The 14,018-nt window shown below is 44.4% G+C and overlaps 1 protein-coding gene across 1 annotated transcript in view; it reads right to left on the bottom strand.

Moving 5' to 3' along the window:
• Window positions 1–2,220: 2,220 nt before the first annotated feature.
• Window positions 2,221–14,018, bottom strand: part of ppp2r5d (protein phosphatase 2, regulatory subunit B', delta) — a 30,997-nt gene continuing 19,199 nt past the window's right edge. Inside the window, exons 8-17 of the mRNA XM_026189789.1 lie at window positions 10,122–10,181; window positions 9,937–10,045; window positions 9,804–9,857; window positions 9,037–9,207; window positions 5,146–5,273; window positions 4,505–4,606; window positions 4,358–4,430; window positions 3,921–3,968; window positions 3,690–3,800; window positions 2,221–3,071 (exon numbers count right to left, since the gene is read on the bottom strand). Of these exons, the coding sequence (XP_026045574.1) occupies window positions 2,934–3,071; window positions 3,690–3,800; window positions 3,921–3,968; window positions 4,358–4,430; window positions 4,505–4,606; window positions 5,146–5,273; window positions 9,037–9,207; window positions 9,804–9,857; window positions 9,937–10,045; window positions 10,122–10,181 (994 nt within the window). The 3' untranslated portion in view covers window positions 2,221–2,933. The remainder of the gene's footprint in view (window positions 3,072–3,689; window positions 3,801–3,920; window positions 3,969–4,357; window positions 4,431–4,504; window positions 4,607–5,145; window positions 5,274–9,036; window positions 9,208–9,803; window positions 9,858–9,936; window positions 10,046–10,121; window positions 10,182–14,018) is intronic.

Below are 14,018 nucleotides of genomic sequence, written 5' to 3'. Positions count from 1 at the left end.
GGTTAGGGTTAAATTTAAAAACTGTACTTTTGAGTTAAAATATATATTTATAATTTTAATAAATGACAAATTAAAAATGCATGAACATTTTTTTGTATCGAAAAAATATCGAACCGTGACACCAAAGTATCGAACCGAACCGTGAATTTTGTGTATCGTTGCACCCCTACCTTGTATGTCTACTGTACAAACTGAACTGGAATGACTGACTGTTCACTTTATAATTTCAATAAAGTTTGGAAAAAAAAAAAACCTCTTCGGCCGCTCCCTTCTGCCGTATTTTGCGGCAAAATTATCCACACCCACCGCCGCGCTATGAATTGTGGGATATATGGGACCACGAAGCGTGGGGAAATCGACGGCGCATTTGGAGTACGCATTTGAAGCACACTTTGAATTGGGACAGCCGTCGTCGCGTGGCGGTGACGTAACCGCACTTGAAATGCGTACTTCAAGCGTGCAGACCCTGAATTGGGACACAGCTTGAGTTTAGTTCAGGGACGCTGCTGAGAGAAAATCAGTTGTGTCTTCACTGAGATGTTTGAGTGTTGCTGTGAGACAGGTGAGACCGCCATCTTTGTAGTTTTTTGTAGTTCACTTGTGTGTGTGCGCGTTTGAAAGAAACACGCAGTGGGCAGGTTGACTGTACTTCAGTTTATTTCTGCTGTACATACATGAACATCTGTACAAAATCAGACTTTCATACCATGTGATGCTCGACCTCATTAAACATCTGTACACGATGACAGGAAGCAATGTCTCACTGTCACGGCCCGAGTGGACAGCACGCCGTCACACAACCCCGCTCCACCTGTCAGTCACTGCTGGAGGGAAAAACAAACAGCTGTTTGTGCTAAAGGTTTGGTTCAGCAGCGGATTCAAAAACATTTTTTCAGCTCTCACAAAAAACAAAAATATAACTTAGACTCAGTGCGGGAAAGTTTGGTTCAGCCTGGAAACAGAAACGTTAACTCCAGCAGTGAATGACTGATAGGCGGAGGGGTCTCCGATTCTGACTGACAGCTGGATCTGTAGAGGACACGCCAACACGGCAGCAGGAAGAAGTGCACGAGCGACAACAAATGAAACAGGCCCACAAGAACAAAGACTAGAAAGTATGTCGGCGTGGCCACAAGTCCGTACGTGGGATAGTTACAGAAAAGACAGAACCGCCCATCTCCACGGAGGCCTTTTTTCTTTTGTTCCTCATGTTTCAAACTGTTAAACAAAAACACACGAACGGCGAGGTGGACATGTCACAGCGTGCAAAATGTTTGGCCAATGAGGTGCTAAATTCATACAACTGACTTCATGTCAGCGACGCCAAACAGGAAGCTGAAAACGAGCCAATCGCATTGTTCCAAATCTGCTTTTATTACGAGCATCAAAACTGAAACGAATTAAGTTTACGCCGTGAAGAATAAAGGATGGATCGTGTGACCTCAGCAGCCAATAAGGCTCCGACTCCGCTGACAGAAAAAACACACACAAAAAAAAAATTCTATAAAGAAGCAAAACTTAATAAAAAAAAAAAAAGTTAAAAAAAAAAGGTGAAAATTAGATTTTAAAAAGTTACAAATTTAAAACTAAAATGTGAAAAAAAAATAAATCAAAATGAAGTTGCTGTTCTTTTACATGATGACGGCATCGTTAACCTTTCCTCCTGTGTCCTCTTTAAGGGCCCTCCCATCTGGCACCAGTGCAGTCAATCAATAACTGATCAATAATCAGAAGCGTTTGACCTTTAACCCGAAGAGCTGCTGGCTAACACTTGAGGCGAGGCGCCCTCAGCTGGACTAAATAAAAGATACACAGTGTGTGTGTGTTGGGGGGGTCCTGATAGGATGTTTACATTCACTGCGTCTTCCACATCATCATCGGCCCGCTTCAGTCTGCCGGACGTACAGACTAGCAGTCAATTGGCAGAGCTAGGGTTCAGGGGCGGAGCTGTGAATCCGCTGTTGGAGAACCAAGCGGGTCAGTGAACGCATCAGCGCTGCGTTCAGGTGCAACGGGACAGAAGTGAGGAGCTGCAGCAGCACTGCGAAGCCCAGACCACTCTGCGTCTACTTCTCGTTTCCACGGAAACACTAGGTCAAAAATCCCCCCTTTTGAGGAAGGGGCTCTACACAAAAAACTCCGCCTTGTCACGGTTCATGCTTTTATTCTGAAATGTCAGAATGCTGTAGCTGATGCCTTTTTGTTGAACTGTGAAGATGATACAGCTGATGCTTTTATTCTGAAAAATAGAAAATGAAAAGCATTTAGTTTGAAGCGTACAGATGCTACAGCTAATGCTCTTATTCTGAAAAACTTTAGTTGATCGTTTCGGCCGACTTTTATCTGTTAGCGCGTTTGTGATCATCGCTGTCCTGCTGTCCTGAACCTGCTATGGTTCTGATCACTAAAAACAGGAACCAGCTGACCTGCTGCTGGCTCGCTGGATGAAGCATTCAAAGACGATTGTAAAAGTAACGGTGAGGCGTGTGGGCAGAAAGCAAATGCAGAGACAGCAGCTGCAGATCACGCAGCATGGCGTCCTGGGGCAGGACGGGCTGCCGGCAATGTGTTGGTGTGCCTGATGTGGGTTCAGAACAAACAGCAGCAGGAGTTAAAGCGTGGGTGGAGGCGTGGGAGTGTTAGTGCAACATGAAGCTGATGTCCAATCACGGTGGACCGCTGACACAGTTTAAACAGCAGGTGGACGGACGGAGCTTCTACAGTGTCCTACGTGTGGTCGGCCACCGGGGGGCAGAGCTGAGCCGTTCTTATTTTTTTATTTATTTTTATTTTATTTTTTGGGTGAACGCGGCGGTGTCAGCTCCGCCCTTGTCTGACCCGGGACCAGGCTCTCCACGACGGCATCAACTTCCTCCCCACGGAGACGGACGCAAGGGGGCGGAGTCTGGATTAGGAGGGGCCGCCTCCTCTGGTCAGAGAGCCTCCTGATTGGCCGTCAGGTACTCTTCAGCTCGCTTGTGAGCCTCCAGAGCTTTGATGGTGTAGACGTCCTGCGGCAGCTCCGACTTCCTCCTCATCAGGACCTTATCCTTCTTTAGATCCTTCAGACCCTGCATGCACGCACACGCGCACACACACACACACACACACACGCATGCACGCGCACACGCACGCGCACGCACACACACACGCGCACACACACACGCACACACACACACACACACACACAAAGATTCAGTGATTAAAAATATTTCACTCACTCTCTGAAACTGAACCAATATTAATCTTGGTCGGCGTTAAATTTAGAAATTACTAATTTTTTGAATTTTTCAAAATAAAATTCAAGTAAATTTAAATGTGTTTCTAAATAAAAACAAATGTACCAATAAAAATATTCTCTGGGATTTAAATGTTTTTTTTCTCATATTTAAAGTAAAATGTCAGACAATCGCTGAGAAACGAATTCTAAAAATGATTTTTTTGCACTGATTCAAACATTAAAATGTAAAATTACAGGAAATCTTTAACAATAAGTTTCATAATATTCATATTCATCTCATTTTTTAATTAACAATACTTATTGATGCAATTATAACTAAGAGTTCGGAATCAAACTGTCGTCACATCAAACAGGAAGTCACAGAGAAATTGTCACACCAGAATATTAAAGCATTTTGTCTGCGAGGACGTGAGTGAGATCACTCTGTCTTTGTGTGTGTGCGTGCTACCTGTGATGCCTCGCTCTCCACAGTCTTCTTCAGCAGCTGGATGTCTTCAGCTGTTGGCGTCTCTGTCTCCATTGAGTACACAGCAACGCTGCTGTTACTGTACACCATGTACTGCACACACACACACACACACACACACACACACACACACACACACACACGTACGTTACAGGTTGCCCTGATCCTCATGGATCGTCACATACACACATTAATTAGACACTGGGAGCTGACCTCTTCTTGTGGGTGGAGTCCTGGGCGTAGGGGGTGGAGCTTACTGCTCTGAAAGTAAAGAGAGACACAAAACGTTAATAGGGGAGGAATCCCGATGACCTCTGACCCACATTTCTTCTAGAGACTCGGGGGACAGAGCTGATTAATCTGCAGATCGATCAAACAGAAATCGTCCACAGAGTGAAATCAGTGAACAGCCACCTCCTGCTACAGACACACAGTGTGTCCTGGTTTAACATGAACTCACTGCTGCAGCACAAAGTGCTCCCCTCACACTGACGGGTAGTTTTCTCCCCGGTATCGTCCTGTAAATAGTTAGCTAACCAATCACATGACGTCACGCTGACAGAAACGTTAGCAGTTGTTTCTTAAAGCCAGCGTCAGTCACATCTGCAGGGCTCAGTGTGCAGCGTTTCACGTCCCCGTACTTGCTGTACCTGAGGGTTCTGCCGAGCCAGCTCCTCGATCCTGTGCCAAACCTCCTCCCGCTCCTTCAGCTTGTACTTCTCTCTGCAGGAGACGCACACAGTGAGAAAGAGGAGCAGAGGAAGAGGGGCAGAAAGCTGTGTGAATCCCAGTCGTACTTTTGTTTCTCGGCCTTGTACTGCTGCGTGCAGTCGTCAAACAGCTTCTGGTTCATCTCCATGAAGAGCTTCAGGGCGTTGTAGATCAGGCCGTGGATCGTCCTGAGGAGGAGGAGGAGGAAGATCAGTGTGGAAACAGTGTGAGCTGCAGCGAGAACAAACAGGAGCCAAGACTCTTTGTTTCATTTATGTTTTATTCATTTGTAACGTCTGTGACGGAGGCGGGACTGTGATGGCCTCATCGTCACACTGAACTCTGTGGGCGGGGTCAGAGGGAGTGTTTTGGCCAGTTCCTGTTTTAAATGAAAGGCTCGCTGCACCACTGAAATGTGCTCATCAACTTATTTTTACGACTGTATGAGAAAACCACACAAATTCCTGTGATGTCACACCTGTGATGTCACTCCTGAGGACCCTGCAGGACATCATTGATCTCACAGGACAGAAAACGAGCGTGGGCGCCTCAAGCAGCTTCCTGCGCTCACATCCTCACCCTAACCCTCCAAAGCTCAGCTCTCATTGGCTCAGTATTGATCTGAACACTCGTTACATCAGCGCTCCTGCTGTCTTTGTCAGGACACCGCTGACTGGCTAACAAAGATGTGGGCGGAGCTGATCAGTGGTTTGTGTGTGCGCGTTACTTGTTCCAGTGGCTCTTGGAGTTCTTGTAGAGTGCAGGGAACATGATGGGGAGGATCTTGGCGGCGTTGTCGCTGATCAGACTCATGATGTACTCGTTGTTCCAGTAATACAGCGCTCTCTCTGCCACCTGCACACACACACACGCACGCACACACGCACGCACACGCACGCACACACACACACACACACACACACGCACACACACACACACACACACGTGTAGGTAAAAGCTGAGCTGCAGTAACTGGGAGCTCTGGTCTGATCTGGAGGACTCGGGTTAGAAGCCCACTGTGATGTCACACATTTTTACAAAAGCTGACATTCAGAGGAAATGACACGTTCAGGTTTGCATGGACAAAACTAGGGCTGGGCCATATTATACCGTTCACGGTAATACCGGTATGATGTTAGGCAACGATAGGAAAATGAATTATCGCGATAGAATATGAGTAAAACGCGCAGTGCCTTTGTTTTCATGCACATGGCCGATTGTTGAGTGAAACAGATGAACCAGAATTGGTTTGTAAAAATGGTGCAACTTCCGTGATGTGGAACTGGTTTGGTGTTTGTCCATCAGATACACAACAAAGCACATTTTTTTTGCAGAACATGCAAGCGGCCGTCGTTATTGTCGTATTTGTCGGACTAAGATGCTCTTAAATCTGGGAGCAATCTGGGTCCTAAACTCCGTATGCTTCGGGTCAAACGAACACTGCAGCATCACTGAGCGTTAAAAACTGTCTAAATTCTTTCATCTTTAATAAAACGATCAGCATTGCTGATTACATTTAACGGAGTTAGAAGTTAGCAGGAAGCTAGCGGAAGTTAGCTCGCTAGTTTCGCTAGTTACCTAAGCATGATATAGCATGTTCTGACTGAGAGATTTCTGAAAAAATTCAAACGTACAGCTCTGCTATCACTTCCAACATAAATGAAGACAGGAAACTAAACAGCAGTGACATTTGTAGGGTTACTGAAGTTGGGCTAGCTGGTATATAATGATGTGCTACGTGATCGCTAGCGACACAGCTATGTTAGCATAATATAAACAGTGAAGCTGGAGGACGAACACTAACACTTTTCCACTTATAAAAGTTAACGTGAAGGTTCCTCATGGTTAGAGACAAATGCAATCGCATGGCAGGATGCTGTAAACACCAAACTTCAGTCAGGAGAACAACTGAGATAATCCATCCACAATACGAGGTTAGTCATTAATATACTGCAACAACATGGGAATAGAGCAGCTGCCAGAGAACTCAACATTAATGAATCAATGGTACAGAAGTGGAGGAAGCAAGAAGAATGAGTTTAATAAAGTTTGATTTATCTGACTGCTTTGTTTCGCTTAATGTGCCTTATAATCCCGTGCACCTTATGGTCCGAAAAATACATACTGCACACTGCAGTTTAATGTTGCAAAGCTCCTCTTTTTGGTAAATGGTAAATGGCCTGTATTTGTATAGCGCTTTACTAGTCCCTAAGGACCCCAAAGTGCTTTACACAACCAGTCATCCACCCATTCACACACTTTTAACTTCAGTGGATATTATACATGGTTATGCTCAGGATATGTCAGCCCATTTCTACTGGAAATGCCTTTTGGTTAAACTTTCAGCAAGGAATTTGCATTTGCACTGTTACATTTTTATAAAGCTTTAATGTACATAAAAACCAGCTTCTTGTTTAAGTGAAAATAAATGGAAGGTTGTCTTTTTGCGCTAGTAATGTTGTGGAGTTGTGTTTTGTCTCGCATCAATTATATCGTCAGTTATATCGTTATCGCAAATTTTCAAATATATATCGTGATAAATATTTTTGGCCATATCGCCCTGCTCTAGACACAACTGAACACCTTTTCAACCAATCACATTCATTCCCTGATCCCATGAGTCCGTCACCAGGCGGCGGGGACAGGAAGCGGTCGTGTTTCACAGAAACAAACAGCCGCAACTGAGCGCGCTCAGACACAACATCGTTCACTGGATCCGACTTCCCACTGAAGGCTGTGCTCTCCGTGCCCGGTTCAGACCCAGCGTCACTGAGCACTTTATCCGGCCCACATCTCAGAGTCACGGGTAAAGCCAACATGCATGTGTTTGGACTGCGGAGGAAGACTCACAGCCACAACCACAAGCAGCCTTGCTGCTGCGAGGCTAACCACTGCGCCGCCACGCCGACATCAGGCACGTGCAGGGGGGGGGGGGGGGGGCTAGAGGGGCTTGAGCACCCGCCCCTTTCCTGATGGGTGCCCAAAGTGCCCTTTTGTTGAGGCAACTTTTAAAAAAATAATAATTTTTAATGTGTGCGTGCGGAGTCCTGTCTGTGCTCCTCAACAATAATATTTAACTATTAATCACAGTTTTGCTAAATAAAAGGATCTGGCTTGCATCAGTCACATGACCACATTTAACCAATGATCGCCCTCGACGGCAGAGCGCGCTGGTTACGAGCCGGGAACGAGCTCACAAAGAGCACGCGCATTTTTTCCGGTCCGGAGCTGCAGGAGAAACACAAGTTAACTCAGAGACACAGACTGATGCGACACAACCAGTAAGTAGGTGTACAGCGCACACTGTAGTGTGTAGCACCCAGGAGTATCAGCTTATTACGTACACGTTGGACTGACGAACCTAAACAAACGAGCGTGCTGTGCGTGCAACAGCGCGACAAACATTACCTGTCCTTTTATTAACTGCACAAGCAGTGCTGGTCACAGCTGCTGGCTACCTGTGTAAGGCTGTCATGGGTCTGTAGCTCTGTCACCGTTTCAGGGAACATATTTAGTTTTAAAGTAAGTTTCCGGGCTTTTCCTGCCTTTCTGGAGGGATTATATTTCACTAAAAAATGATCTAATATGCATGTCCACATAATTATGCATTATTATAATATTTTAAAAAACACACGCTGTATTTTAAAGAACATACATTAAGAAGCAGATTATATTAGATTTATATTTTAAATAAGACAAAATTTGGATTTTACAGCAGTAAAATGATTGTATCTCTACAGTTTAAAGATGTAATAAGCTTTGCCCTGCACAGAGTGGATAGTGAAACAAATGGAATCATCATAAATACATTATTTCATATTTATTACTTCCCCCTCCTCATTGCTTTATTATTGTAGCTCTAGTAATAAATAATAATGTAAGGATGCCCATAGTATATACAGTATTCTGAAGAAGGTCTAACATGTCACTGTGTGTGCGTGCATGTGTGTGTTTTATTTAGATGGATTTTTAAAAAAAATATTACTCATGATATAACATTGTACAGACATGGCTGGTAAGGACATGAGGAGGAAACAGTAGGAGCTGTGTGAGGCTACTAAAGGCAGGGCTATAACATTTTTCTGTCATCATTTTATTATAGATTAAGTGCTGGAGTTGTTAGGTGTGGATAATTAGATTATAGTTTATTGCAATAGCAAGTTGTGCCTTGTTCTCAGATAGACAGCAAGTGGAGAGTGATATATGAAATGATGGGATGGAAGGAAGAAGAGAAGCAAAGAGTGATTCACAGGCAGAGCCTAATTTATTTCTCACAGTTTTTTGTGTCCTTATGGTTCCAAGCGCTGTCACCAATCTTTGCATTTTGTTATTATCTCATGACACTTGTTTAATCTGCTACCATCTCTCCTGTGGACTTTTTAATGTCTACAGTCTCAGATCAACACAGCCCTGCCCTTCCCATATTAGACTCTTGATGAATGTGTGTTGTTGTTATTCAGCCTGGTTCAATGTGCCCCTTTTTAACTTTGGGCACCCGCCCCTTTAAACCTCTCTGCACGGCCCTGGCCGACATGCTTCCACCCTCAGTGAGCTGGAAGAGCCCAGACACACAACCGGCACCGTGGCAAACAGCTAACAGAAGCCCTGGTCCTGGTACCTGGAAGTGTGGGCTGGAGACACACTTGGCGAGCTGTCTAAAGAGCGGCTCCTGGACTTTGACGAACTCTGACGGCTCGATGACGTCCAGAATCTCCTCCAGCTCGTTCAGGAACATCACCTCCTTCGGACTGTGAGTTTTTGGCCAGAACTTCAGCAGACCCATGATCACCTGCAAGGGTCAAAGGTCAGCGTGTTACAAAAGTTTAGTTACAGCGATCATACCTGCAGCTCTCCAAACAAGCATGACGATTCAGTCGCTGAGCTTCGATGTGATGAAGAGCAGCTCTGACTAAACTAAGTGTAAATGGAGCCCGGCGTGCAGCCAGGAATCGAACCGCCAACCTTTCGATTAGTAGCTGACCTGCTCTGCCCATAATTATGACATCATCAGGTCAGCAGGGCCGAATCGTGCCACATGGATCAAGCTTGTTTGCTTGGTTTCTGGGTTAAATCTGCTCCGCCTTAAACTCTGATGTCTGATTGGCCGATCAAACGTGCACATGGCGTCCACATGCACAGTTTTTTAAATGTTTGTGAAATTTCTGCGTCAGCGTGAGTTTATGCTGACAGTGTGAACTTCCTGTTTCGGCAGGCTCAGGCGCAATAGCGACCAGTGAGGCCAGTGCAGAGTTGAATGCCCTGCAGGGTGAAGGCGCTCTGACGTGTTTTGGTACGCACTTCAGCGCATGACCGCGTATTTTTTGTGTGCGGCGCTGCAGAAACCCAGGGTTGTCATGGAAACAGGCTCAGCAGGGAGGTACTCACAGGTTCAGTCAGGCTGCTGTCCTTCTCCAGGAACTGGACCACGCAGTAGGCCAGCTGAAGACGAACAGACAGACGCAGTCAGCAGAGACACACGGACACTACAGACGAACTGACGGACAGGGCGACCTCTGACCTGTGGGTGGTACACGCTCAGAGACTTCACTTTGTGCAGAGGCAGCAGAACCCGGATCAGGAACATCTTGTGTTCTTCTTTGAGAGGCAGCGCGAAGCCGTTAATGATGCTGAGACACACGGGGGGGGGGGTCACTGAGGTCAGAGGTCACAGGGTGTGTGCGTGTGCGTGTGTGTGCGTGTTACCTGCCCAGGATCTCCAGCAGCTCAGCGATCCCGTTGTGATGTTCCGTCTCATAGATGAACCTGCAGGTGGATAATGTCAGAACCTCGACTTTATTCACGTCACACATTTAAAACAACAGAGCTGATTAAGGCTACGTCCACACGTACCCGGCTATTTTTGAAAACACAGATTTGTCTATGCGTTTGCACCTTTCGTCCACATGTAAACGGCGTTTTCGGTCACTGAAAACGGAGATTTCTAAAAACGCCGGTCAGGGTGGAGATTTTCGAAAACTCAGTTTTTGCATTTACATGTGGACGAGGAAAACGCAGAAAACGCAGCGTCAAAGATCTGCGCCGCGTTATTGTTTCGGTGAAATGAATTTCTACAATACTGTTACTGTTAATTCTACTCTCTGCAGTGTTTAAATGCTTACATATACACACAGTTACTGTCCCTCCACACATACGACTCGGTTCTGCTTCTATGCCCCAGCTTTGTTTACTATTTCCCACCGAGGCTTCTAGACTTCTGATTGGCCGACATTTCTACACTGTTAGGAATATATCGCCAGCTGTTTATTTGGCATGTTCCTAGCAGCGTTTACGTGTGGATGGGATTGTTTTTTAAAACGAAAACGGAAAATCTCAGTTTTCAAAAATACCCGTGTACGTGTGGACGTAGCCTAACACAACGATCAACATTAAAATAAAATCAGAAAATCCAATCGTCTGTGAGGATGTCAAATATGTACCAATGTGTTTTTAATAAAGACTTAAATGTGTGCAGGTATGGAAAGGTAGCTTCTTCCATAGATCTGCTGTTACTGCTGCAAAAGCTCCGTCACCTCAGGTGAGCTCAGAGCTCTCACAGGTGTGTGAATGTGGAGCAGCTCAGACAGGTGCACAGGTGCCAGTCTGTGAAAAAGTAGCAATAAAACCGTAAAATCAATTCTAAGGTGAAGATAAAGGGGTGTGGTCATGCATGCATGTTCGATACCTGTGAAGCCCAGCACGATAAGGCTTCAGTTTGGCTCTGATGAAACCAGTCCAGACTTTTTACAGCAACACAACCATAAGGAGCCAAATGACTCGAGTGTCAGAAGACTCGCTTAAGGGGTCAAACTTAAAGCCTGTGACATCTGTCTTTCTGTCATTAAGATTTAACAAATGTATCCTCATCCAGGGCTTAATCGCTAAGACAGTTTAGCTCAGGCTCCCATGGATCTCTGCTGTTCAGCCGAATGAGCACACACACATTAGCAAAGAGGTAATATACACAGTGAAAAAAGAAGTGGGCTCAGAATATACCTTGAGGTACTCCTAAAGCGAGAGGTGATGTTGTAGAAGAACAGTCTCCCACAAGTACAGAGAAACCTCTGCTGGTGAGGCATGAACCTCGTCAGAAGTGGTTTTGATTGGAGCTTGGTGTTCTAGACGAGACAGAAGGACGCCAAAGGCAGCAGACGAGTCTAGAAGCAACGAGCGGTCTCTGATCTAGAACCTGACTCAAACTCTTCCACACACAATATAAACGACTGTGTCTGTGACGCAGTCATTTAGATACAGGTCTGGAATTAGCAGTGTTGGCCAAGCTACTTTGAAAAAGTAATTAATTATAGTTACTAGTTACTTCTTCAAAAAAGTAACTGAGTTAGTAATTGAGTTACAAGATTCTAAAAGTAATTAATTACTTGAAAAGTAATTCAGGGCTCTAGACTAACTTTTTGCCACGGTTGCACAAACGTTAGGCACACCTAAATTTTTCATCGCTGAACACCGCAGTTTTACATGTGCACTTTTTTGGGGGGGGGGGATTGCTGTCCACACAGACAATATTGATTTGTAAATGATTAACTAACAATCTTGTGCTTGTGCTTAAAGTGCTTTGGCACTCTTTGGTGATATTGTAGACAATGTTAAACTTAATAATCATCTCGGCTCCTCTGACGAGCTGTTTGCTGCTGAAAGGCCATGGGCAGAGGGGACACTTGGGCATTTATCGCAGCATATATTGTGTTTTCTGGATAAACTGCTGCTTTTTCAGCGTTCAGAGATTGATGGCTCTGTGTCAGAGCTGGCTATGAATTTCAGACGGATCAGGCCTTAACTTAACAAAAAGTTATCAATAATTCTTTTCATCTTTTCTCATTACCCACAGCTACATCCACTCTGTGGGGCCTAGGCTGCTCACTAGGGCTGCGTATCATCACTGATTTCTATAATCCATTTGATTCTGATTCAAGAGATCCCGATTCAATTCAGTTTTGCCTCAGACAGTCAGAAATATAATTCTGATCATTTATCAGTACTGATACATGTGAGCCTTCATCAGAGGTGTGAGCATCACAGCAGAGGCCTTAGTGTCAAAGTAACTGAGAATAAAACTCAGAAAAACATGAAGGAGATTTTCCTGGCCTGGATTTTTATAGCAGAGAACCTTAAAAATATTCTGCAATATTCTGCAATTTTGCATAGTTTTAAAAAGTTTAAATTTCTTCAAATTGAACAGCAGAAATGAGGCTTTTTTTCTTTCAACATATTTTTATTGATTTTATAATTGAACAGTATACAACAATCACCTTCAAGAGAACACAATAGAAGGTGGACAGCAAGTCAACAAGGTGGTAATACAGCATACATAAATGTTACAACAGAGTACATTTCACTTAAGTTTATCCATCAGGCTAATGACTGGTTGCCAAATCTTATAAAAAACTCTCTCTCGGTTAGACAAGGTAAGAAATTAGGCTTTCTCGTCCGAGGTCATTTAAGTAAAAAACAAAACAAAACAAAAAACAGCGGCCGACAGCGCTGTAAACAACGGTAGACTGATGGGTAATAAGAGAATGAATAATGCCAAAAACAGAGATTTGAGACGGGAAACTGTTCTTGAGAGAGCGAGAGCTGTGCATGAAGTGTGATTTTATCGTGGGGGAAGCAAAACAGCAAAAGTTAGTGGGAATTCATGACGATGTTTATCAAATGTGAAGCGTAGTTTGCATCTTCTTTTGCTGCTGGTTCAGTGAATTTTGGTTGGAGAGAGACAAAACCTGCAGCTCAGAATCGAGTGCAAAAAAAGACGTAAACACAGCGCGGACCCGATGCATCAGAGTCAGCGAGCTGTGGGCTTTCAGCCCCGACGCCGTGTCCGTGTGCGGGCTGAAAGCCGAGAAAGAGAAAGCTGACTGATGCGTCGGGTCCACTCTGCGTTTACGTCTCTGTGCAGAATCCGTGTACCTGCTCTCATTTACTGTTTGGTGGTTGTTGAAATAGTTTTGTGAGCTTTAACCTGAGATTCTCGCGTTTCTGGCAAAATACATTTATATTTAAAAGTCGATTCAGGATTTAATGAATTGATATCGCTTTATTCAAGCTACTCACCTCTGTCTATCCGCCTGCACTTTCAAACGTACACACGAAGGACTACATGAATATCTGGACCACGACCAATCAGAGCGGTCCCGCCCCTGACTATCTCTGATTGGTTTAGACCACGATAGGGGCATAATATGTGTCTGTTGTTGACCACACGGAGACTTTCAGAGTTGCAAAGACTTTTTTTTTTTTGTTATTCGAACAGGTGGTCACACCGGTGCAACCTAAGATTTTTTTTTAGTCACACCATTGAAAAATTTGGTCGCACTCTAGAGCCCTGCAATCATTGCGTTACTTAAAAAGAAAAAAAAAGTTTAACCTTCTGGGGTCCAGGTTATAATTGGCCATTTTTAACTACTTTTGATGTTTCCTCTACATTCCACCTTTAAAAACTGTTTACTTTGCCTTGTTTTCAGCACAACCTCACATGTCTGAATTTACAGTTGTGTTTTCATTTTGACAAACTGTATTAACACAATTGATCTAAAAATCAGACAAAAAACAAAATTCGAGTAGAAAAAGATATTTTTACTGTGACAA

The sequence above is a fragment of the Astatotilapia calliptera genome, chromosome 13, assembly GCF_900246225.1.
Source record: "Astatotilapia calliptera chromosome 13, fAstCal1.2, whole genome shotgun sequence".
Lineage (NCBI taxonomy): Eukaryota > Metazoa > Chordata > Actinopteri > Cichliformes > Cichlidae > Astatotilapia > Astatotilapia calliptera.
The sequence above is the reverse complement of the archived record's forward strand: the minus strand, read 5'-3'. Positions and strand labels throughout refer to the sequence as shown.